Source organism: Pinus tabuliformis, chromosome 9 (genome assembly GCF_031772625.1).
Source record: "Pinus tabuliformis cultivar Carrire ecotype Pingquan chromosome 9, CPIR1, whole genome shotgun sequence".
Lineage (NCBI taxonomy): Eukaryota > Viridiplantae > Streptophyta > Pinopsida > Pinales > Pinaceae > Pinus > Pinus tabuliformis.
Window position 1 is genome coordinate 466,158,184 of NC_142307.1, and position 26,521 is coordinate 466,184,704.

Consider the following 26,521-nt stretch of genomic DNA (forward strand, 5'->3'; position numbering starts at 1 on the left):
GACAGTAAGCATAGTTGGTCCCATTCCTCAGCTCTAGCGAAGCATGTTGAGAAAACCAAACACCACATTTGCATTGAAGACTACAAGATCCTAGCCAAAATTAGGCACTATCATCATAGGAAGTTTAGGGAAGTCGTTGAGATTGAAAAACGAGTGGGCAATCTGAACAAAGATGATGGTTGGAAGATTAGTAGGAACTAGATTCCTACCCTCTCTTATAGTTTTACCTCTTCTCTAAGCATTTCATCTTCTTTTCCTTAGTTTCTTGCCTCCTTTTTTTTTTGGCTTTCCCTATCTCTCTTGTCCCTCTCCTTTTTTTTTCATGGGTTTAATACTCTTTAACCTTAATTAATATGATGTTTGGATTGTTTTTTTGTTTTTATTCATGATAAATATTTTATTATATTATTTCATCCTTATATATATTTGATTTTTTTTCAAATTATTTATTTTTATTTTTTAAATTGTTTGTACCCATTACCAATTTTGGATCATTTGACTTCTTTTTTTGACTTATTTCCTTATTTTAAAGTTATCATTACTATTTATTCATATATATTTTATTATAATATAATAATTTTATATTAATTAATATAATCATTTAATTATGGTTATTATTTAATTAATCTTTTTATTATTTTTATTTTTAAGTATCCAACCTTTATCCAATGTTTCTTAACATTGAGTCTAGTATATATTTATTTTTCAATGTTTGATCAAATTTCTTATGTAAATTTCGATGAGCCGTATTTGTTCCCTCAAAACAAAAAAAAGATTAGAATGTGATGAAACCAAAAAAATACAAAATTAAATTTCTCTTCTCACAAAAGCCTTAATTTACCTAATATCTTCTCTGCCCATGACCATATTTATTATCATTCATATATATTTTAATATAATATAATATTTTAATATTTATTAATTTTATATTAACTAATATAACCATTTAACTGTGGTTATTATTTAATTAATCTTAGCTATCTAACAACTATCCAATGTCTCTTTACATTGCTTCTATTATATATTTATTTTTCAATGTTTGATCAAATTTCTTCTCATGATGAGTTACATTTATTGACTCGAAACAAAATATATTAAAATGTGATAAATCCATAAATACAAAATCAAAATTCTTTTCTCACAAAAATCTTAATTTTGAAAAATCATATCTTATGAAATTTACCTAATATCTTAACTACCCATGACCACATTTATTATCAATATTCACACAACTATTTGTATTAATATTATTTCTCCTTTAACAAATAAATAAAATTTACTAAACATTTTATATAATTGTATCCACATTAATCATTAATTATAAGTATATATAACTTTTTTATAAAGCAAAAAGAGTGATAAAATCTTGCCCATATTGTAGGTAATGTAATTTTATATAACTTGGATTAGGTTTAAAAATTAAAAATACATTCTTTTATACAAAAATATAATTTTAAATTTACAAAATAAAATATTTACAATTTCTTCGATTAACAAAGAAATCAATCCCTTACCTTATCAACTAACCTTTGATACACCAATTTAATATATAATTTTATCTTAATTTTAAAATTAAATTGATTATTATTATTATAAAGTTTGAAATCTATCTGCAATAGTCCCACCCTTGTATACATATCAATATCAAATTGACAAAAATGTTCTGTAGGGATCGTGACTGAACGGTAAATCCTGTCAATCCAAAGGATTCTATTCGCATTACTTCTACCTCTGGTTTCGTCGTCCCCTTTCGTCCCCTTTAAACTGTCTTCGGCTGAGCGTGCATTCCCATTTTCGTTTTCATTATCCTGGGTACCTAGCGGCAGAAGAGCAACTCACTGGTCAGTGCTTTGGTCCCTCATTCTTTCTTTACCTATTGAACGATGTGACAGGGCAAATAATATTAAGGTCCGTTCACTGAATCAGAGTCTGAAATCTTCGGTTAGTTTGTAGTAGGACTTTGCTTAAAGTATTGATCTCTTCTCGTAGAAAAAATATGCATTCTCAGCAATTTTAATGACATTTCATACGAAGCTCGATCGATTACATGGAACTGAATTCGTATCAACAACCTCCATTAACAATCTTAAATATGTAACCAATTTAAGTTGGTGAAGGCTTTTGCTTGCAATTTTAGGATTTACCAGTCCTGAACGATTTCATTTGGAACAATGCGTTTTGTTTGTTGGTTTCTTTGAAATATACTTCTATTAAACTTTACAAGGCATGATAAGAAGAACGAACAGAAATCGGGGCTAAAACAGAAACCCAGAAAGCCAAGAGCCCCACTGCTGAGAAATTTTCCTAGCAAACCAGGGAGACTCAAAACCGCTAGTATCAGACCATATTATTCTTCCTTTTACAAAACCTCAGATTCTTATGCAAGTAAGCAGCTCGAGGCTGAATGAAAAACCCGAACTGGAGCTAGCAATCAAGAGCATGTCACCAACAGATTGTCACTGAGGTGTGCCGGCGCAACACACCCCCATGGCTACATTTGTCAAATCAACAACAAACTGTAGGTATGACACAGGGTGTTACTGCAAAGTTTGGTTATGCGTATGCAAATGCCTAGTTAAATGGTATTTTGTTAATTTAGTTGTCTGTATCTCTAGTTAGATACACCTCCCAGGGCAGATGTCCCAGGCCCAGAGAGTTATGGGATATCACAACAATTGGCTGCATCAACATACATTTTTTCGGGATGATTAAACCTAAATAACTGTGAGCTGGAAATTTGTATTTAAGTTTACTAAAGACCAAAGGAGGTCAAAGAGATCAGTGGAATAATAGTCTGGCAAAAGAGGGGTGCAAAATGTACCTTCAGAATGAAATAAAAGAAAAGAGAGCATGACAGCGGTATGCAATGTAATGGCATAAACATAGGCATACGAGTACGAGTAGGTTATTGTTGCGTCTACAGGCGCCTACGGTCCAGTATGGGAAGGAAATGTCTAGATGTTAGATTTTAACTTGAAAAATAAATATAAACTATATAATCAATCTCAATGGCTGAATTTGTAGGTGGACACCAATAAGTGGGAGTAAAATACTAAAAAGAGATGAAAAGCAATTGCAAGGCCTCAATACTACAGTAAACAAACTTAAGCAAATGCAAAACTTTTAAAACCTTCCATGATTTCTTTTTACTATCAATTTATTTTTGATCATCAATTTAAAATTAGATATAAAATTTTGTCAACAAACCATGCAAACACTTACTGGAATCCATACAAACACTTACTGGAATCCATTGCCAAATTCTAGCTCCTAATTCCATTACCTAAAACATTTGAAACCCAGATTTAAAACATTCTAGATCCATACATGTCTGTAAAACCTTGCATGATTTATTTTTACTATCAATTTATTTTTGATCATCAATTTAAAATTAGTTAAAAAATTTTGTCAATAAACCATGCAAACACTTACTGGAATCCATACAAACACTTACTGGAATCCATTGCCAAATTCTAGCCCCTAATTCCATTACCTAAAACATCTAAACCTGGATTTAAAACATTCTAGATTCATACATGTCTGTTCTTGAATCCGACAATAAGATGGATCTAGGCTGGCAATTGTACAAAATTTGGCGCTTGAATTCCATTACCTAATTGCCATTGCCTTCTTTCTCACAACTTTTGTTCTGAACAAATCCATCGTTATAGAGTTTGAGGAGTAAGGGAGCATATATGCTCTTTCCAGGATAAATGTTTTAAGAAATGTCTTTACTGCAAAATCTATGCAGTCCATTTTGTTAAATTTACCAGCTCGAAGGTCTTGACGGAGTTCGCAGCCGCCGTGGTTTTTTTCTTGCACTCTTTGAGGTAAATTTCATAGTCTCTTTAAATTAATTTTATCGATATTGTTTTCTGTCGATGTCAGTCAGGCTGAAGCTATTGTGCCGGAAATGCAAAATACTGAAATTAGGCGTGTAAATTTCCATGAATTGATTTTCATTTAACCAGACCGGGAAGTTTTGCATTTTTAGAATGAATAATCGAGATTAAAAAACATATTTTAGGGCCACTGCAAAATGGTGGAGAACTTTATCAGTAATTTGAAATTTTGCACTGAATTTTACCAGTTTATTTGCAGTTAATATATTATAAATACCTATGTTGCACGCATAGTTGCGGGGGAGCGCCCCCCCCTCTCCCGAATTGCACTTTGGGCGGGAGCGGCTCGGGAGCGCACTTCCGAAATCGCTATTGGACAGGAGCGATTTTCGGGAGCGCGATCCGGGAAAAAAATTTGCGCTCCCTGCCATTTTCGGGAGCGCTGTAGGGAGCGATCGCTCCGTCACTCCTGGAGCGAAATTTTAAGCCCGGCTCCGGGAGCGTTTCGGGCGGCGTCGGGAGCGATCCGGCGGAAAAAAATTCCGCGGACCCGAAAAAAAAATTAAATTTTAATTTTTTTGTTTTGTTTTGTTTTAAAAGCCCAATGGGCCTAAAAAAATTCATTATCACTTCATTGAGTTGAGTTTCTTGGAGAGCAAGAGCAAAGGAGCAAGGAGAAGCGAGAAGCAAGCGCCGAGGAGCGAGGAGCAAGCCTGCAAAGAGGTAAGTAACTTAGTAATTTAGTTAGTTTAGTTAGTTTAATTTAGTTAGGTAGTAATTTAGTTAATTTAGTTTAAAAATCATGAATTTAAATTAAATTAATTAATCCCAATAAATTAAATTAATTTGCAGATTCAAAACCCTACAAACATCAAACACCATGGACCTGGCTATATTTTTTGGCATTTTCCTCTTCTTGGTCCCTTTTATGGTTATTATGGTGCTGGAGAGTAGGAAACAGAGGGGCCAAACTGAAGAGAGGGATGAAGAAGCTGGAGAAAGTCGAATTGATGAAAATCCCGGTGAGGAGGAGCTGGAGGAGGGTGAACATGACCCTCAAAAAACTAAACAAGACCAAACCCCATTGTGGAAATATGTTAACAGGGCTGAAACAGGGAGAGGGGGTGGAACCACTAAATTTCATTGCCCCCATTACAACAATGATTACACAGGTTCATACACCCGTGCTAGAAGACACCTCTGCGGGAAAAGGCCATGGGATGGAGACAAACAAATAGGAACCAAAACTTGTCCAACGGTGTCAGCAGCGGATAGAGCCAAATACATAAGGGAAGAGGAGGAAGCCTAATACAAATCAAAAAAATCAAGGGGTTTCTTTGAACCAAGCTCACAATCACAAAGAACTCCTTCAACATCCTCCCAAGGCAGTGGATATGGAGGCACAGGGTCATCAGCTTTAAGGCGTAGAACCATATCAGATTTCCTTGATGAGGGGTGTAGGAATGATGTGGATTCAAAGGTTTACAGGTTTCTCTATGCATGTGGGATACCATTCAATGTTCTTCGCTCACCTTATTGGCACGAAATGGTTTCTGCCATAAATGATGCCCCGAAAGGATACAAGAGCCCTGGGTATGACAAGGCAAGAACCGTTGGTCTTGATCATGAAAAAGCAAAAATATCACATTCTTTGAATAGAATGACAAGTTCTTGGACTGACCATGGGGTGTCCATTGTATCTGATGGATGGACAAATGTAAAAGGCAAGCCATTGATAAGTGTTCTTGCTGTGTCTGTTAGTGGTCCCATCTTTCTAACTGCACATGATTACTTAGACAAGTTCAAGACCGCCATAACATTGCAGAAGCATTACTTGAAACAATTGACCATATTGGGCCATACAATGTCATCCAAGTCATCACTGATAATGCTCCTAATTGTAAGGCAGCGGGAGCAATTATTGAGGATAAATACCCCAACATATTTTGGTCTGGATGTTTGGTTCACACATTGAACCCTCTGTTGCATGATGTTGTCAAGAACAAAAATGAACAATACCAATGGATTGGTGATTTGTACAAGAAAGGCAAACAAATGATAAAATTTATTACAAATCATAGCAATATCCATGGCCTTTTCCGCAGTCACTCGAGATTGGAGTTGTTGAAGATTGCGAAGACCAGATTTGCTAGCTATTACCTCACCTTCAGGCGCCTTTTGAAGGTAAGAGAGTCATTGGCTAGCATGGTATCAAATCCACATTGGCAGGTATTAAAGGGAAGGGCTACAAATGCAGCTGACAGGCGAGGTTTTGAACTGGTGGAGGAGGCTGCTCTTGATGGTCAGTTTTGGACAAGTGTGAGGCAAGTATTGGATTTCAACAAGCCCATTTATCACATGATTCGGTTTGCAGATACAGACAAACTAGTGATTGGCGAGGTGTATGAGCAGATGGATACCATGTTGGGGCAAATAAAAGATATTGTTCATAACAGAGATCCCGACTTGTACAAACTGATTCACGATTGTGTGTGTGAACGATGGAATAGACTTAATGTTCCACTACATTGCTTGGCGTATATCCTTACGCCAAAATACTACTCTACATCTTGGTTGGGCCAACCTGCAGCAGGGGGTGGGATTAGGACCAAACCCCATTTAGATGCAGAGGTAACTAGAGGATATTTGGAAGCATTAGAAAAGTTGGTACTTGACAGGGAGGAATGTGCAGCTGTGCGCCTTGAAATAGGCAAATACTTCAGTGGCACTAGTTTGTATGGTAACTTCCATGCAATGGACGACAGAGATAGATTTGATACTCTCACATGGTGGGAAACATATGGCGGCCAGGGACTTTTGCCAAAATTGGCAAAAAAAGTTCTTTCATAGGTTGTAAATACTTCTTCTGCAGAGAGGTGTTGGAGCACCTACAACTACATACATAATGTGAAAAGAAACAGACTCAATGAAAACCGAGCAGAAAGCTTGGTTTATGTGCACTACAACTTGAGGTTGTTGAGTCATTACTGTGATCGGGCTTATGAGGATCCCACATATAAAATTTGGGACAATCACCCAGAGGATGACAATTTGGAGGATGGCATTGTACATATTGAAGAACTGGAAGAGGAACTTGTAAGGGATGAAGATGAAGCAGCTGCAGCAGCCATTCCACCTCCACCTCCACCATCCAGTAGCAGTGCTCGAGGTCCGAGTCTTGTTCCTTTGCTGTCGCCACCTCCATCTACACCCTCACGTGGAGGTTTTAGTTCTGGTCGTCGGTCTGTGCGGGAGACTCCTAGAATACCACCACGACCTGCTTATACTCCTGGAGACTCTCGTGGCAAGGGCCACATGTAGATTTACAGTTTACTTGTCTTTTTTAGTTTCTATTAGACTTTAGTTTTCATAACTGTTGAGTTTTGAGTCCTTGACTCTTGACTCTTGACCCTTTCATATCATAATGATATTTTTTGTAAACAATATATCACTGTGACAATGAAAATTTGAAGTTTGAAGTTGGGCCTTGGCAATTATAACTCATTGGTAATGATTGTGAATTATGAATATGATGCTTCGTGAAAGACTAAAGTTGTTTCATTTCATTTCATTATTCATGTTTCATTTTATAAATATATAACATTTCATATCATGTTAACAGTTAGAAGTTAGGACTTAGAAATATCTAAGATATTACTTCTTGTAATGGGTAAACTTAGCTTACAAGTACAACTTTGGTGATCAATGATGATAAATGTTATTGAATTTTCAATTTTGAAAGCTTGAAGTTGAAACTTTAAGATTGAATTTGATGAATCATGATTCACGAGACTCAATATGTTGCAGTTGTAATATGTATTTTACTAACTTGTGGACATGGTTGATGACGATTATAATTTCTAGATGATTGATGTCATATGGTTCAATGATCAATCTATGATTTTTTATGTTTTTTATGTCTAATTCATCATTCTACATGTTTTTGTTGACATATATGTATCAAAAATTAAAAAATATAAAATATACATATATTTTTAAAAAATCGCTCCCGGATTCGCTCCCAAATCGGGAGCTTCTGAAAATGGTCGCTCCCGCTCCCGTTTTCACTCCCGCTCCCCGCTCCCGCTCCCACTCCCGCTCCCACTCCCAAGCAACATTGGTTGCACGGTTCTCGAACCCAGGGGTGGGGTTCTCCAACCCGTCCCATGTTCCGGGTACTGGAACGGGTACCTCTGAAAAGAACCCTAAAGAACCCGGTTCTTCATGTAAGAACCTGAGACTTCGCAAACACAAATCGGGTTTTTTTCATGCATTGGGTACGGCTAACCCCGAAAATGGGTGCAAGGGCTAACCAGCCTACTATCGGGCCTTTAATGCGCCCTATAGCGGCCATTCACCAACATGAGCATGTTATGGGGACATCAATGGATGTGACGAGCTGACGTGCAAGTATATATGGTTTTCCGTTTAATACACATTAGTACCATGCCCATACACAATAAGACCATGCCCATACATCGTGGTGGATTTGAAATTTCAAATTGAAAATTTGGGCACCGAATTTTTGTAAAACAGGATTTTGAACAGGTTATTTATTTCATTTTCATCCTGGGATTGATCCATGAACTCGGCCTCTCGCGCATCGGTGTCAGAAAGCAGCATGTTGCAAGCTCTTGATACCCTGCAGGGATCTTCTCAAGGGCGGTGACGTTCAGGTCAAGCGAACCTCCGGTCATCCTCAGGGTTTTCTAAACAGTTTGGTTCCTCCCACGGGCAGGTTCATTTTCCACAGGGCTTCCCTTTCTCTAAGAAAATACACAGACCTGCTGAATGGAATTACACGTTGATATAGACTACAATACCAATTCCACCCGTGTAATCCGCCATGATTCTGGGAATCTTGGGTTCTAGTTTATACGTGGGGACCAATTAGAGGAAGCCTTTGCGCTATCAAATGTGATGATAAAATCGCCACAAATATAAAAGGCCATGGTTTTGAAAGCATTGGAGAGGGTCATGTCTTGAAACAGAGATACGATAAATACCTGAAATTCCTCTAAATTTAGCTAGGTTGATTTCCCTTTGCTGAGCAACTTTAGCTTCCTTAATGTGCGGTCCATTTGGAGCGGGGTCAAGCGCTGAGGTAGCCATTTCTGCTTAATTTTGAAGCACTGGGTTTGGCGACCAGTTGCTTGTCTCCATCTTTGTGATAGCGAGTATTAAAGATGAACCATTTTAATGGTTATACTTTCTAGATAAAAATCATTTTTGTTCACTTACGGTTAGGTGAACTATTTTAATGGTTAAATTTTCCAAGGCCTTAACCGTCAACCCGTCCTACGACCCTCGCTGCCTGCGGCTTACCCGATATGCGATCAACCTTACCTCGGCTCCGTGCTTCGGCCCACAGCTCCGCCTGCACTTCACCCTCCGTTTCAGACCTTCCAAGTTAGTTCGCACCACTTGCTCACATAAACACTTGAAGATTGCATTCTGTTTTTCCTCCACCATCTGTCCGCCTGTTTATATGGCGTTCGACCCTTCGGTTGGGGCTTCGACTTACCAAGCCGACCCACCATTTGGTTGAACCGCCCATCTCCAACGTTGGCCCATGGTGTGGGACCGCCCTCCATATAAACTCGCCAACTCTCCACACTTAGCCATTTTCGCAATCAGCCTTCGTGCGGTTGCACCTTGGCTCGTTCGGTCAGCTCGTCGCACCGTGCGGGCGCGCCCTCGTCTCATCAGTTGAACCGCCCAGTTCGTCTCTTGCCCGTCGTGCGCCCATGCCAACTCCCGCTGACTCGTCGGTTAAACGTGCTCGGTTGGGGCGCTCAACTCTCCCCATCGCAACAATGACTCGTGGGCCTTACACTACCCATGCAGTCTAGGACTCATGGGAAGTACCTCTCATCTGGCCAATGAGCAGGGAAATGGGGTTAGGGACCATAGTAGTACTACCGATGGACGCATCGTTATATCTACCGTACTCCCTATGCTAGGATGACCTCCATTGATCTGGGATTAGTATGAGTGGTTTGAAACACTCTCTTTTGATATTGATCTAGGATCAATTAGAACTGGCTTCGGGTTAGTAAAAGTGATATGACTCACTCTCTTGGAACTGATTAGGGATCAGTAAGAGTGGTATGACACACTCTCTTCATATGAAACTGACTTTAGGTCAATAGAGAATGGTATGAGACATTCTCGATCAATTCTTCTTCTTCATGGTTCAGCAGAGCAGAACAAAGCAGTGCAGGGCACTGACGACAGAGATAGTACAGTCTGGCAGATGGATCAGCGGATGGAGTTCTCCCTAGTTGAGAGGGAGTGTTAAAATTGGCAACTAGGGCCAAACTCCATGTGGGTCATCTTATTTATGGCAGCTGATATTTTTCTTGGATCCCTCTCATCGAGAGGTGTAGGATTGATCTAAAGATCATCCGATTCCGATAAGTATTCATGGAGTTATGAATTTATTTGTGTTATAAGACAATTCGTCAAGTTCGGCCAGCAACTAAATAACACCTACATGTGCTCAACGTTTTAGTATAAAAGGAGATGACTTGAGAGTCATTTCACACACACTTCTATCTTGATTTCTCTCCTCTTGTCTTGGGTTTTAGTGGAAGAGAAATCTAGGAGTGGAAGCCCTTAACGTTGGAGGAAAAGACGCTGCCCTAGACGCAGATAGAAGGCAGCCCTAGTGGAAGGCAACCCTAGACGCAGATGGAAGGCAACCCTAACACTATCCTAAGGTAGCCCTAACCTACTCTATCTCAAGGGTAACCTAGCCGCAGTTAAGATAAGGATATACGCTGCCCTAGAAGGTTTGCGTGGAAGCCGCGGGCCTGTAAGTATTGTTTTAATGGTCAAAACAACCCTCTACATGGAGCTGTAGATGTCTCCTCAACCAACGAGGTCACCTACCTTGTAAAGAAAGGGAGGCCGCATAATTCAAGGTGAGTTATGGGCTGATCGTTGGACTACTGTAGGTTATAGGAGGGTGTCCTAACCAGTGATTGAATTTTGTCCATGAACAATAGTACAAAGATGTTGGACACTGCTACATAGGAGCTGCAATGTCACTAACAAATAGGACAATGGGACAACAACATGTTGGGATGACAACTTTGATGGGACAACCCAATGACATAGGACATCAATGACAATTGTGCAGCAGTGGCACAAGTGGGACAACTGCTAACTAGTGCAACAAAACATAGGACAACAAGGTACATAGTGCTGCATAAATGCATGGGATAGCAAGGTACATAGTGTTGTATAGATGCATGGGACAACAAGGTACATAGTGTTGTATAAATGCATGGGACAACAAGGTACATAGTGTTGTATAGATGCATGGGACAACAAGGTACATATTGCTGTATAGATGCATGGGACAACAAGGTGCATAGTGCTGTATAGATGCACAGGACAACAATGTACATAGTGCTGTATAGATACGTGGGACAACTGTGACATGGCAGCAAAGGTACATGGGACAACGGCAAGCATGGACAGCATGGCAAGCATGGTGCTGCAAGCACATGAGACATGCTGCATGACAACATGGTTATGACACATGGGACAATAGTGCAGCATAAGGTGCAACAGTATGATGTGTACAACATGGTCATGAGGTCCAACATTGTGATGATGGGTGCAACATGGTGCAGCACGGTGAGGTGCAACATGATGACGGGATGCAACAAAATGATATGTGAAGGAGTCACCTTGGAGAATCAGTTGAAGTAGCATGTCTTCAACTGATCTCATGTGTCATCTTCTTAGAGATGATCTATGCTCTTATCTAGATAAGTCAAAGTGTTGACTTCTGTTGTAAATGTACTATCTCTCTCTCTCTCTCTCTTTGCTGAACTATTGAAGAACATAAAAGAAGAATTGATCAAGGGTTTCCCCACATTGGGGTTTGTCCCTGGCTAGCGCCACATCTTGTGTCCTCTTGTCTTGGCTTGTCTTCTGCGATTTATGTTTATGTTGTATCTGCAGTTTACTTTAATGCTGATGTGATTGCTAATCTGGAAAAGATATTGAGCTAACTGTGAAAATTGAAATAAATTGCTCTAAGCATAGAACATACCTAAAATTAACACCTCTCCTATTTGCTCCTGCTCGTCCTCCTCAGGCTCGCCGTCAGAAAACACTTCAATATAATGGGCCTTGCCTTTGGAACACTTGTGCCCTTGTGCCCAAGGCTCCTGAGATGTAAAGCATACCTTCCGCCTTTGTAGGTCCCTCGTAGTCTCATCATCCATCTATCCACGCCCTGTCCACACCTTTTGAGGAGGTCTAGTGTCCTTACCTTTCTATGGAAAGGTAGGCTTGTGAGGTACCTTGGTCTGAAGGACTCCATCCAACATGTCTTTAGTCCGGGCAATAACATCATGCAAAGTCACAGGCTTATAAGCCCTCACCCACCCATTCAATGGGTCTGACAACCACTCCACAAATAGGATTGTTACTGCTCAAACTAGCAGGGGGTCCTAAAGGGGCACTTGCTAGGTCAAGAGCAACAATGAAGCTAAAGGCCACTGGCACCACAGCTAAAACTTCCTACTCTTTACGGACTTTCACCGATGGGAGGAGACCCGATATATGGAGAATCCCTTATGAAGGATAGATCAACTAAGATGGATGTGAAGTGATCTTGTTGACCCTTTCCTAGGAGAGACTCAAGAGTGGGACTTGCTTGCCTTTTAAACAAGGTACAAGGTTTTCTAGGATAGGGGAATAGGGATTTGAGGGCTTGGCTTAGGGAATGTGACTTGTAAAGGAGCTTCCTAAACCCTAAAATTGTTGTGGAACTTGGTTTCCCAAGTGGTTTTTGGAGAGTTGACTTTGATAAGATATAGGATCACATGGGACCAAGTGGACCCAAGTTAGGTCAAGAGGATAGGATTTAGCAACCAATGATTTTCTTGACCTAATTAGGGAGGGGGAAGGGATCAAGGAATGAATTTTCAATGGAAGGCAATGCAAAGATCCCAGTGAGGTCACTAGCCAAAGGAAACCTAGGGCAAGAAACGGTCATTGAGCTAGGGCTTGCAATATCTCAAGATCCCACCCTCAGATTCGCCTCAAATTTGGAGGGCCTCTAGAGCAAACTCCATCGCAGTTGTGGACCAAAAATTGAAGTATTTGGATGGCTAGATTGTGAGATGAGTGATGCCCTAGGTGACCTATGTAGGCTAGGCCTAGAAAGAAAGAGAGAAGGTGAAAAAAAATATTCTTTAAAGTGATCCCCAGTGGAAGATTAGTGCCTTGCTCTTCGGGAGAGATGGAGTCATGGATAAATTAGAGTTTGACTTGATTTCAATGTATCAAGGAGGCCTAGAAGACACTTTGCTAGGCTTAGGGCTAGTTTGAAGCAACTTCAAGGTCTTTATACTTCGTTTAGCATAATTTGATGACTTATCAGGAGAAATAGTTATCCCTAGGAACATTCATTCATTCATTGCATGACCCAATCATGATACAACACCATTTAGAAACTCAATTTCCACAACTTCACATAAATTGATTCAGTAAATAAGCCCTAGAATAACAAAATTCCCAGCATCATGATGCAACAAAATTTCATGACAAAAATAACATTTAAAAGGTACTTACATGCAAGAAGAATATACCCAATCATCAAATTTGCCAACAAGAGAAGCTCCAAGACAAGGAAGATTTAACCAAACATCAAAATTCATCCTTTCATCCAAAAAAATATCCTCCTCTCAAAGAATGCAAGATTCTCACAAGAGCTAATAATCAATCCAAGTGATGATACAAGTGAATTCATTTTTATGAGAAATTTTTCGGCGTAAATCACATGAAATTGCATTTGTCGACGCGTTTCGAAACAACAAGTGTGGTTCATCGTCAGGACAAATTGAAAAAAAAAAATTTTAAAATATTCTTTCTAACCCCTAAAATTTATATAATATTTGTAAATAACTAATAATTTAAAATAAATTTATATATTATGAATTATAAGTTAATAAAATATGTCCGTTTAACTTTTAATAAAAATATAACTAACTATATTTTAACATCCCTTAATAGTTAATTACACTATTATTTATATATTTAATAATATTTTAACTAACTATTAATTAATTTAATTTAAAAATTATTTATTTTAAGTTATAGTTATAATTATTCATAACTACTAATTTAAAATAAATTTATTTTATAACTAATTTATTTTAATATATATTTCGAATTATAAGTTAATAAAATATGTCCCTTTAACTTTTTAATAAATATATTTTAACATCTCTTAATAATTTATCACACTATTATTTATATATTTAATAATTTTTAACTAACTATTAATTAATTTAATTTAAATATTATTTATTTTAAGTTTTCGTAGCCCTTTAACCTTTATATAACTAACTATCAAATTTAATATTCATTGGAATTATAAAAATAGAGGTCATGCCCTTAATCCTGTTCAACTAACTGTTTCCTGGTCAAATTTAGCCGTTAGTCCATATAGCCGTTGCTTGGTCAACAAATTTAGCCGTTGGAGGTCCTGCTCAAACTATTTAATAGGCAAAGCTAGATTTGTTTCTTCAACTTGTCCTGACGATGAACCACACTTGTTGGTTCGAAACGCATCGACAAATGAAATTTCATGTGATTTACGCTGAAAAATTTCTCATAAAATTGATATGGATCACAGAAGCCTCAATTCAGCGAGTGAATTCATGTTGACTTTGATAAGATATGGGACCACATGGGACCAAGTGGACCAAGGCTAGGTCAAGAGGATAGGATTTAGCAACCAATGATATGCTTGACCTAATTAGGGAGGGGAAGGGGATCAAGGAATGAATTTTCAATGGAAGGCAATGCAAGGATCTTAGTGAGGTCACTAGCCAAAGGAAACCTAGGTCCTTGAGCTAGGGCTTGCAATATCTTGAGATCCCACTATCAGATTAGCCTCAAATTTGGAGGGCCTTTAGAGCAAACTCCATTGCAGTTGTGGACCAAAAATCAAAGTATTTGGATGGCTAGATTGTGAGGTGAATGATGCCCTAGGTGACCTATGTAGCCTAGGCCTAAAAAGAAAGAGAGAAGGTGAATAAAAATATTCTTTAAAGTGATCACCAGTGGAAGACCAGTGCCTTGCTCTTTGGGAGAGAGGGAGTCATGGATAAACTAGGGTTTGACTTGATTTCAACTTATCAAGGAGGCCTAGAAGACACTTCGCTAGGCTTAGGGCTAGTTTGAAGCAACTTCAAGGTCTTTATACTTCGTTTCGCATAATTTGATGACTTATAAGGAGAAATAGTTATCCCTAAGATCATTCATTCATTCATTGCATGGCCCAATCATGATACAACACCATTTAGAAACTTAATTTCCACAACTTCGCATAAATTGATTCAGTAAATAAGCCCTAGAATAGCGAAATTACCAACATCATGATGCAGCAAAATTTCATAACAAAAATAACATTTAAAAGGTACTTACATGCAAGAAGAATATATCCAATCATCAAATTTGCCAACAAGAGAAGCTCCAAGACAAAGAAGATTTAACCAAACATCAAAATTCATCCATTCATCCAAAAAAATCTCCTCCTCCAAAGAATGCGAGATTCTCACAAGAGCTAATGATCAATCCAAGTGATGATACAAGTGAATTCATGTCTCTCCTATTTATACACTCATTAGGAGTTCGAATTACCTAATTTGAGCCTACATTAGCCCATCAACTAAAATAATGTGTAAATAACTATCTAATGGTGACAACCCCACCATACTAGCTCACAAATAAAATAATAAGCCTGCCAAGAGGTGAAATGATCAATAATGCATGTTGTTGGGCTCTCTCAGAGACCTGATGAAGTCCATAAGTGCCAAAATGATGAGTTGGACTTCCAAAAGTAATGGACAAGGGGTTGGCCCTAATGGCTGTGGTGTTCCCAATGGTTGTGAGGGCACGCAAGTGACCTCATAGGTTTCTAAGTAAGTCGAAGATGCATGTAGGCCATCTGTAAGGGCTTAGATGATGGTGTAAGTGATGCCACATCATCCTACATGTCCTGGATCATCTGCTAAGGGTATGGTGCAAATTTGGGGCCAACTGGGCATGATGGATCAGGTGCATCTTCCTCGTCCAATAAGTGAACCACGAGCAATCTATGAATGGCTGTGGGGATCCATGGAGTGCTTTCTGCTGCTGTGGAGGCCCATGCCTCTCAACGCACACCCTACATGTGCCAATGTAGCCCTCTGGAGGATTAGGACCTCGTATAGCCAAACCCAAGATAGAGACTATTTGCAATCTGACATAAGATCCAATGCATTCCCTAGCCTTCTAGTACAACAAGTCATTAGAGAAATCGAGTAAATGAGCTTACCAATCATGGACCACAGGTGGGGACTTCATAATGGCCTACCTTTCCATAATGGGCTTCAGGATGTGCCAATGTCTCCTAAACTCCAAATGGGGTTAACCAAGAATCCATTTAGGTGGTTTCTACTTCTAAAGGGGATAATATATTCACGGTACATCCTTCAAAAGGCGGTGGCATGTGACAAATAGCTGAATGAAGTAAGGGATGAGAAGGGGTAGCCCTGGGTCACATGTTGGGGTACAAGGGTAGCTAATAAGAGGGAAGCCCACACTTGGGGTTTATAATGTATAAAAGGGAGCAGTTGTGGTACATGATGTGCCCCGACCTTGATTTTTCCACCCTTCTTTATATGCCTTTTGCCTTTTTATGATTTTCTTTGATTAACTACTCGGGGCTCAAGGGGTAAGAGCATGATGCATAAGATATAACAGTGAATAACCCCTTTTAAGGTAGGGCAGTTCATTGCCCACTAGGGGTTGGGACAATCATGGGTTCCTATATGATGAAGGAGGCTCATAGAATCTGTAGGAACCAGGGTGATGGGGTAGAGCTCATATATTGGCTTTTGCCCATGTGCTAAATGTGTTTGTCCCGACCATCTTTTGCAGTTGTGGTACATTTTCCTGTTGAATGTGGCCAAATATGCTTTTATCTTTCTTTTTAGTAGCATCAACCTCCGGGGCATCATTCCAGGCCTGACCCAAGGTCTAGGCAAGGGGAAGGGGTGAGGTATCCCTATGTGGACCCAGTGGAGGAATGTGGAGCCAGGTGAGAGAAAATGATGAATGGAGTAGTAATGAGTGGAAAGGGGGTAATATATGCGGATAAGGGAGCGGGACCACACAACCAAAATCAGGCTTTCCTGTGAAATACCATCCCTAAAGCCAAATGGTCAATAAAAGAGATCCCACGGGACTAGAATCCAAGGTTAATATCCAAAATGGGTCTAGGGGACAAGATTGCAGACCTAGCCTATTCTTTCCGCCGAATCCCTCCATTAATCCATGCCCAGAAGTGTCCATCATACGCAAACTACAATACTCAATTACCAAATGACAAGGCGTACCTTTAGGTTTGGGACAATGTTGCACGAAGCGGAAGCGAAGCGGAAGCGTTTTTTGGAAGCGGGGACGCCGAAGCGTCATTTTCCAAAAATTTAGGAAGCGAAGCGTCCGCAGAAGTGTCTGCTATATATATATATTTTTAATATTTTTTTGCATTTATACTCAAAACAAACATCCCAAATACCAAATTAATTGTAGAAGACATGAAAACATGCATATTTTTGCATAAATCAAGATAGATATAACATCCATTGTACATTAATGATCTAGAATCTAGATTCTTCTCCTCTTGTCTAGCCTTTGCCTCTACCTCGATTGTCTAGGGATATTAGTCAACATTGCCCAATTTTGATCAAACTACCTAATTCAAGACTTAAAATATGGTAGAAAAAGTTTAACATGTTTGATCGATGATTTTGACTTGATTGAAAGGTAATTTTTTGCTAAGGGCGTGCCGCGTGACAAAGGAGTTCAACAATTAACACCACCAACACCAGGGTACATATAGGGCTTGGTGCTCTTGATTAAATGCTAATCGCATAGCTTCATACTTGATATAATCTAATGAAATGCCACAATCCCATTGATCCTGAATACCAGAAAACCGTTAAGTCTGCTGAATTTTGAATAGGATATGAAATTCTATTTTCTCCATATGAAGTCCAATGAGGCTGGAACCACTCTCAAACATCCTGAGTCATTTCATGGTAATGTTAAAAATTTAAGTAAAAGGATGAAAATGAAAAATAAAGGAGAATGTCACTTTTACTTTAAGAATTTAACATTACCATGAGGGAGCATCTGCTATATTTATATTTTTTTTGCCTTCATTCGTCACCCTAACCCAAGGTGGACCCACCCCCAACAAGCAAACTCACCTAAAATTAAAAAAAAAAAATTGAAAAAAAAAAACGATTTTCTAAACGCTTTTCCGGAAGCTTTTCTGGAAGCGTACGGAAGCGTCTGGGAAGCGTACGCTTCCTCCTCCGAAGCGCCACGCTTCCGACGCCCGAAGCGCTGTACGAAGCGCGCTTCGGCGGCTTCCGTACAGCGCTTCCAAATTTCCAGGAAGCGGCTAAAAAAGCCGAAGCGACGCTTTCGAATTCGGAAGCGCCGCTTCCGGCCAAGCTTCCTAGGCGCTTCCGTACGGGACGCGCTTTGGGGCTTGGAACCGCGGGGGGGGGGGGGGGGGCGCTTCGTGCAACACTGGTTTGGGAGGCCCACCTTCAAACATATGATCATGGCAGATGGGCGAGGGACCATATGGCTGGCTTAGGTGGCAGAGAAATGGCACAATGAGCTAGCTGGTGGCTGTAAGGGGTTGTCGGCTGAGGACCATCTTGGAGAATTTTTTTTTCTCCTAGGGATATCACCCACAAAATGGTGGGTAACAAGCATAACTAATCTCGCCTTTGAGATATTTGATATCATCACTACCAACCTTTGAAACTCTGCAATATATACCCCTGCGTCGCCAGTCTGCCTCAACTGCACTAACTCCCTGAAGTGCAACTCTGGGTCCATCATGTCAAATCGCTCTATAAGCCTCCGAGTGAACTTCGTGTAGGACGTAATGGCAGCGTGACCCAGGGTGATCAATCCATGATACCACCATTCCTGTGCGTCTCCATCCAGGTGCAAGGTGGCAAACTTAATCACATCTGTCTTCCTCATGGGGTTTAGCTGGAAATAGGTGTCCAACTTCTGCACCCATGCTCTAGCAGAACTCTTGGTTGACCCATCAAAGCTGGGAAGAGTTATCTTTCCCTCTGTCCTCTCTATGTCCTGGTTCTACTAGTCTCCCCTATACGATGCCCCAACTTTTGTTCTATGCTTCTCCTTTAAGTGGCAAAACTCTTTGAAAGACATGGCCATCTTGATTCTCGGGTCCAACGCATCATTCTCCTCAATCCCCTCTAAGAATGACTTCATTAGAGTTGTGAATGAGTCTGGCTCTCCTTAGGGCCCATCTAAAAATTGGGGCATAGTGGGACGGCTAGATAGGTGGGTACCCTGATGGTTTGTGCGTGCATGTATTTGGCTCCCTTCACTAGTTGAGGATCCACCTTCCCCATGCTTTTCTTGTCTCCCTTGGTTCTGCAAATGCACGCTAGCCAACTGTGCCAACATGTCCATCATAGGCTTCTGCTGCCTGGCCAACTTTGCCAATGTCAACTCCTTCCTTCCCTGTTCAGGCTCTCCCTCATTCTGCATGGGCTCTTTGTCCCAGTTATCACGCCCTCTTGCGTGTTGTAACCTCAGTGTCTGAAAAAGGGTAAGGGACCTAACCTCTACCTTGTCCTCTTCTACCTTGGTCCTTGCCTTTGTGAAATATAACACCATTGAACCAAGGTGGCATCCCCTGTTCCTGCTCCCGTAGCGGGCCAAGAACATGCTCTGATATTACTGTAATATTCCTAAATGGAAAATTAACAATAATACCAAAACAATGTACAAGGAACAACAAGATAAATAAAAATCACAACCACAAATCAATACACGTTAAACACCAACGAAGTATTCTAATCCATTTTTTTAATAAACTGGGAATGGGTACATAGAGTGGGCTTAAATATAGAACCTGGACTTGCTATGCAAAACCCAGAAGAAATATCACTGACCAAGATGAGGAATGGTCCGGAACAAGAAATACGCATTGCCCAGAAATAATCTGTTGCTAACTGCTGGCTGGAACAGTGATTTTAGGGCTCCTCGGAATGCTCTGAAAATGTAACCTCGGACTCCTCTCCCAAAACCCAAAAAAGCCCCGGGAAGAGTTTGGCCCAACTCCAAGCAGTGTGAGAGCCCTCCAAATGGTGCACACATTGCCAAATTCAGATGAAATCGTCCCTCCAAATTGGCTCAATATTGGCTCTGCAAAATGCCACCAAAAATCACTGCACCAAAGGGGAAAATGCTCCTATAGTTTCCAGCTTCACCCAAATCCTGTAGCTGGCCCGAATTCTGCTAGCTTGAACTGCCTCTGTGCCCAGGTAGTGCGCACAACTGGAAAATCTGCTGCAATTGACTCTCTGTGGAAGCCCCATAATGGGCTCCCCAAATTCCCAGCTAGGGAGACACTCAAAGTTCTTCGAAACTGGTGTGGATTACGCCTGAAATCCTTGTGCTCAACAGCACTCCAACTCTTGTGCTAAACAGCTCCAAGAGAGGTGGGATTGAAATGTAATGGTCAAAAGATGGCTGAAAATGCCTCCCTTTTCGCCTTATATACTCCTGGCACATGCGTACCCCTTGGTGGTCCCCACTTTCCACTAATTCACACTTCCTTTCTCTAAGGGGTGCGTCTTGCCTCCTTTTTTGAGCGTGGGCCCCATTTACCCACATCTCCTAAGCTCCCAAAACGCCAAAATTGCCTCCAACACCAAAATTGCAAAAATGTGCTACACTTAGCAGCTTTATGGAATAGGGGATATTACATATGGACATTTATAAAAATAAATTTGTCGAAATTTGATAACTAGTTGCCTCAAGAGACAGGATTTATCATGGATATTTTCATGTTAAAAAAATTAGACTTTCGATATTAATACGGAACTGTCATCTAAACAGTTTATGGTGTATTGATTAGAGTTAGTGACAGTCAAGTAAACTAAGTTTTACAGGTGTGTATCTACAATAATGGTAACTGAGCTGTCAGAAACAATGTTTAACTGGTAGAATTTGACGGTAAAATATTTATTTTCAGTGACAGTGTTTTATATATGTGTCTGTGTTAATGTTCTGAAATTGTTTTTAAAGATATAAATATTTTTACGTACAGATCAACATGGAAAAATAGAGTTTTGGTAGATGCTGTTGACACTGCATAGCAAGGTTCAGAACTGTTTATTATGAGATGTAAGTTGTTTTTTTAATTATTTTCCATTTTTATATTAATTAACCATTTAATATTTTTCATTTTCTATGAATAAGATTAATTTGGATAGCTAAATTTTAAGCACAGAGAATGATATAACTACCGGTAATGATCTGGAAATCATATCAATAAAAATTAAATTGATAATATAAAAAAATATAAATATCTCTTTAATTATCTTTATATTTTATAAATTAATTTTTTATATAAATAAATATAAATTTAATGTTTAAATAAAAAATAAAACCTATGTTTTAAAGAAATTACCAGGCTAGATCCATCTTAATTCCGAATCTACCAAGCTTTGAGAGGGATAAAATCTCTTGAGATATAAATCTCTTGTAGAGTAAAAAGAGATTTGATCTCTCTCGGTGCTTGGTATATCTGGAGTTAATATGGATCTAGGCTGGTTTTACTCAACGGGTGATTTTCCAACTTTATGTTCAAATGAATATTTGAAACTTTTTCTAAATTAAACTTGTGGTTAAAGGAATATTTGAAAATTGCTTCATACTACAGTGTCAAAAAGGGAATTCGGCAATTTTTTCTATTTGACTGGGAAATTTTATCTATATTTCATTTGCAAGGTTTAATGGCCTTCGAAGGGCACAGCAGATTGCAAATTTGATCACAAAACATCTAGTAAGTATGATACAAAATTATCTAACAAAATCATTCTAAACAACAGATTTGTTTTAGAACGAGTAACAAACTCTATGACATGAGCAAAGGATAAATGAAAGTTTGTTTGGATAATAAACAGGAAATAGCGGCTACAGCAGAGGAAATACAACAGAAATATCCGCAGCAGAGGCTACTTTTTTCCAAGTTCTGCTCTTCCACGTCACTCTCCAATATGGCTGCAGTGAGTCACTTTTTTTCAGTTGCCATCACCTTTTTTTCTTATAATAAGTTGTTTCATCTTAAATGCTCCTACTTTGGATTGATTGGCAGCCAGAGGAAACACAGCAACTTAATGGAGCCAAGGAAGAAGATCAAGAGAAGAAGAAGAAGAAAGAGGAAAAGGTACAAAATTGAAAATACCATCTTAATTATCTTAGAATAAGTGCGTGCTTACAATATCACTTATCTTGGATATTGTGATTGATGCAAATTCAATGTTACACGGGGTTACACTCCCCAGTATTATGGGTGCATGCCTGGGATGGTGGGACACCCTACAAAATGTTTTTAGGCATCCCCAACATATGAAACTCAGCCAAACACACAGCAAATGTTTTGCAAGGAACGGGGCGTGTTTTGTACTTGTTCCGGGGGGTGGGGGTGATTGTCTAGATTCTCTTCCCCTGAAAAGAAGGATGCCTAGGTGCTTCCCCTCCCGAAAAATGGAACTTCGGTGCCCCGATATCTTGTTTGAGAAATTCAAAAATGACAACAAAATGAAAGTGTTTGTAACATTTACAAATTTGAAATTACAATGGTGATTGATTAACTCCAATTAGTGTTTAGATGGTATCATTTTGATTTATGCTCCACATCGTCAAATTTTTATTTATGATTTTGGAGATGGGTTCCCTACGCCAGGTGCCCCAATGTCCTTCCTGTGCCCCGCTCCTCCTTAAAATTTAGGGGATATCTCCACATGTCCCACGGGTGTGCTTCCTTGCTCCTGCATCCCCATGTCCTGTAAACTTGGTGGAACATTGTATAAATTTTGAACTTGCCCATAAGAGGGGAATCTGACCTCTGCTCATTGGCAAAGGATGGGACCTTTATTAGAAGACAATAAGCAAATGGAGGCATTCTCTAATGGAGCTTGGGGTCTATGATGACTCCACGAGAATGGAAGTTGTATCTGCTCCATCATAAATTTATTCTGTTTTCACTTTTCCCCTCGTGTCTGTGTCCTTCTGTGAACGTTGTGTGTAAAGATGAAAAGATTGTACTTTTGTACTTTCCAATTTTTGATTATAAGAATGATCACTTTGTTTTTGACTATTTATATGCCTTGTTCCTCAGATTTGCTCATGTCGAGAAATCAAGTTTAGCATAATAGTAGGTTGGTCGTATTTATTGAATGCAGCGTGCAGGTCAATCCTTAAGGGTTCATTTCGTGTGCAAACCCATTATAGGTCTTGTTGCAGACAAGGTACCCTGTTTGGATAAGTTGATCGGGATTTTAATCAAATCTGGAACTTTTTCCCATGGTTATAGATTGAATGAATGTTGGATTGTGCACTGGAAAATTTAAATTTTCTAAAATGAGATTGAACTACTGTTCATTGTTCGTGGTGTTTTTTGCTTCTGTCAGCTCAATTGGTGCAAGATTGTGTTAACATGTGCATTTGTCACAATCTTTGCACCATGTCATGGACCAAATATTGATTTGATACATTAGTACTCTGCTCATGTTTTTAGTTTCAACTTTATGCAGGCCAGGGAAAAGGAGCTAAAAAAACTCAAAGCAGCACAGAAAGCTGAAGCAGCAAAGGCACAGGTTGGGAGATTAATACTTTTATCATTTTTCTATCATGATGATGAACAGCAACGTCCCTTTGTTTTCCTGCAATTTAGGAACTGTACCATTTTTAAATTTTTGCTATTAAGAATTAAACTGTTTAGATATCCCTGGGGCTTATTCTCATATACAAAGATGTCGGTTTCTCTTTTTCACACTGCTGAAGCTTGTATACAGGCTGAAAAGGGATCACAGCCGTCGAAGAAATCTGAGCAAAAAGCAGCAAAGAAGGCTGCAGCAGATGAAAACCAAGAACAGTATCAAGATCCCCCAACTCCTCTTGGTGAGAAGAAAAGGCTTGCTCCAGAAATGGCCAAAGCATACAATCCAAGTGCTGTGGAAGCTGGGTAAGTGCAGATCAATTGTCCATGTGTGTTTGAGGCATGTAGTTAGTGTTTATTGTCTATTGATGCAAATGCTATATTATGCTATTGTTGTAACTTTTTGTTCTTATAGATGGTACGAGTGGTGGGAAAAGTCAGGTTTCTTTGTAGCTGATGCTAACAGCAAAAAGCCTCCATTTGTAATTGTGAGTATTCTTTCATTATCAGATTAAGAGATATACTATTGTTAAGATGACAATTATAAAGTCAATAAAATGACAAATGTGTGTTACTGTGTTAGCCTTATGATTGTGTATTTGCCAATGAGAAGGGTCTGGGCATTCCTTAATTTTTGTAATGTCATGCATGCTTATTCTCTCATATTGCATATAAATTTGAGAAAACATATTGTAAACACCATACCATCACACTTGTTCCTTTTCATCACTAAAAAATCTACTCTTGTAATTATACAACCAAAGCATCTCGAAGGCGACATTTATTCCATTGACAATTTTATAGCCTGATGCTTTTTTCTGAATCAACAACATATTCATATACAGGTATTGCCCCTACCTCCCAGAAGTCCCATTCCAAGCCAGAGTTCTATGAACATTTAGGTAATGAAGGGAATGAGAGTTTTTATATAGAGTATTACATGATAATGATGAAGCTAAAAACATGCTCAAGCTCTATATGTTTAATCCTAAGTCACCTGACACGGGGATTCGGGACACGTAGGATTCGAGATTCGTGGTGTTGGATTCGGACACGCTGACCCCCGGAACAGGACACGTTATATATTATTTGAAAAAATATATATATATATATATATTAAAAATTAGATATTATCATATTTCTTACACAAATTTTAATTAATGATACAAATTTATTGATTTCAAACATAGATCTTCATCTATAGCTATTAGCATGCATAGTACATACAAAATTCAAATACATGTCAATCTATTATCTATTTCTTATGCTTGGCCCTCTTGCCACCACGAGAAATGTCTAATTTTTTAGTCTTGTTGGAAAATCAGGATCTTTGTCATTAATATCAACCTCTAAGCATTAATATCCAGAGGTATCTTTGTCATTACTCATTACCTCTGTATCTGTATAGGGATCTTTGTCATTAATATCACCCTTTAAGCATTAACATAAGATAGAACAAGCATAACATGTCAAGTCAAGATTTTGTTTGAGTGATGCGTACATTTTTAGGAGGGTCATGATACAGGAGTTCGACAACCAATGTCACTAACATCAAGGTACATAGAGGGATTGGTGCTCTTGATTAAATACGAGTTCCATACCCTAATACATGACAAAATTCAATGGAAACATTGCAATCCCCCAATCCTAAAATCCTGAAAAACTGATAAGTCTGCTGGATTTTGAATGAAATCTAAAATTCTACTTTCTCCATATGAAATCCAATGAGGCCGGAACCACTCTCAAACATCCTGAGTCATTTCATGGTAATGTTAAAAATTTGAGTAAAATGATGAAAATGAAACGTTTCCCAAAATTGCGACACGCTTTTGAAAATCGTGACACGACCTCGGATTCGATGTGTCGGAAAAGGACACGACGTTTCATATGATTTGGACACGAATCCGGACCGAATCGTGTCGGATTCACTAGACTCGGGATTCGTAGGGGGTTTAGGACGAATCCGGTGACTTAGGTTTAAACCATTGTTTAAATTTTTTTAATGGCAGCATCTCAGAATGTTGTTTTCATACTCTGGCAAAAAGAATGTAGGAAATATTTGGACCACACTCATGGTGTTAAATTCAACCCTTAAACTAGATTGCAATATGTTAGTTTACATGGGGGACTAACTTAAGAAAGTTGCCTTCTTTATTTAACTTGAGTAGCCTTTTCAGGACCGAAGCTCAGCAGAAGCATAACTGTTCTAGCACATCTTAATAAAGGGTGTGCATTTCTATCTGTGCTAAGGATGGTATGTTCTAACACCTACCAAGCAAGGGATTTCCTGTTCCAGCTACTAGTAACATTAACTTATGTATCTATGGTTCTGAACCTCTGGCATTTGGATTGAGATTGTGAATGCTTATGCTATTACTTGTATGTGTTTGTATAGTTCTATTCAAGATCTAGTGTCTAGGTTTATTGGCAACAATTGCAGAAACGTAGTGGAGGATCTTCTACTGAAACTGTGGCATGAAACCTGCAGTCCAATTAAGAGTTCTATTAGGGGTTGCAAAACAACAAAGATTCAATCACGCTTATTTGTATCAGTTATAAATTTTAAAAATTCATAGAAACACAATAGTCATCTTTAAAACAAGTTAACAAAAATAAAGAAACATATTTATATCACTGTGGTACATATCAAGAATTACATACGATGATGTGCTATATTTGTGGGTTATTAATCTTGACAAACAAGAGGGAATACTCCATCATCTGGCCGGAAATTTTGGAAAAAACACGGGAAAGCCTGGAAAGCAAAAGCTGAAGCCAGTATTGTTGGCTGAAGTTGAAAATTGACCCTAGAAGTATAGATCAGTGTTGCAAACATTGCTGGGGTGGTGTTTCTTTTGTGATGTCCAAGCAG

At 39.0% G+C, this 26,521-nt stretch overlaps 1 protein-coding gene across 5 annotated transcripts in view; it reads left to right on the forward strand.

The window, feature by feature from the left end:
* The first annotated feature begins 1,630 nt into the window (after positions 1-1,630).
* LOC149149211 (valine--tRNA ligase, mitochondrial 1-like) overlaps positions 1,631-26,521 on the forward strand; it is a 277,751-nt gene continuing 252,860 nt past the window's right edge. Inside the window, exons 1-8 of one of the 5 annotated variants that reach the window (XM_089439538.1) lie at positions 1,631-1,908; positions 21,034-21,110; positions 21,717-21,771; positions 21,893-21,994; positions 22,084-22,155; positions 23,525-23,587; positions 23,786-23,955; positions 24,065-24,137. In XM_089439538.1, the coding sequence (XP_089295664.1) occupies positions 21,109-21,110; positions 21,717-21,771; positions 21,893-21,994; positions 22,084-22,155; positions 23,525-23,587; positions 23,786-23,955; positions 24,065-24,137 (537 nt within the window). In that variant the 5' untranslated portion in view covers positions 1,631-1,908; positions 21,034-21,108. The remainder of the gene's footprint in view (positions 1,909-21,033; positions 21,111-21,716; positions 21,772-21,892; positions 21,995-22,083; positions 22,156-23,524; positions 23,588-23,785; positions 23,956-24,064; positions 24,138-26,521) is intronic. The other 4 variants (XM_089439537.1, XM_089439541.1, XM_089439540.1 and 1 more) reach the window with 4 other exon arrangements.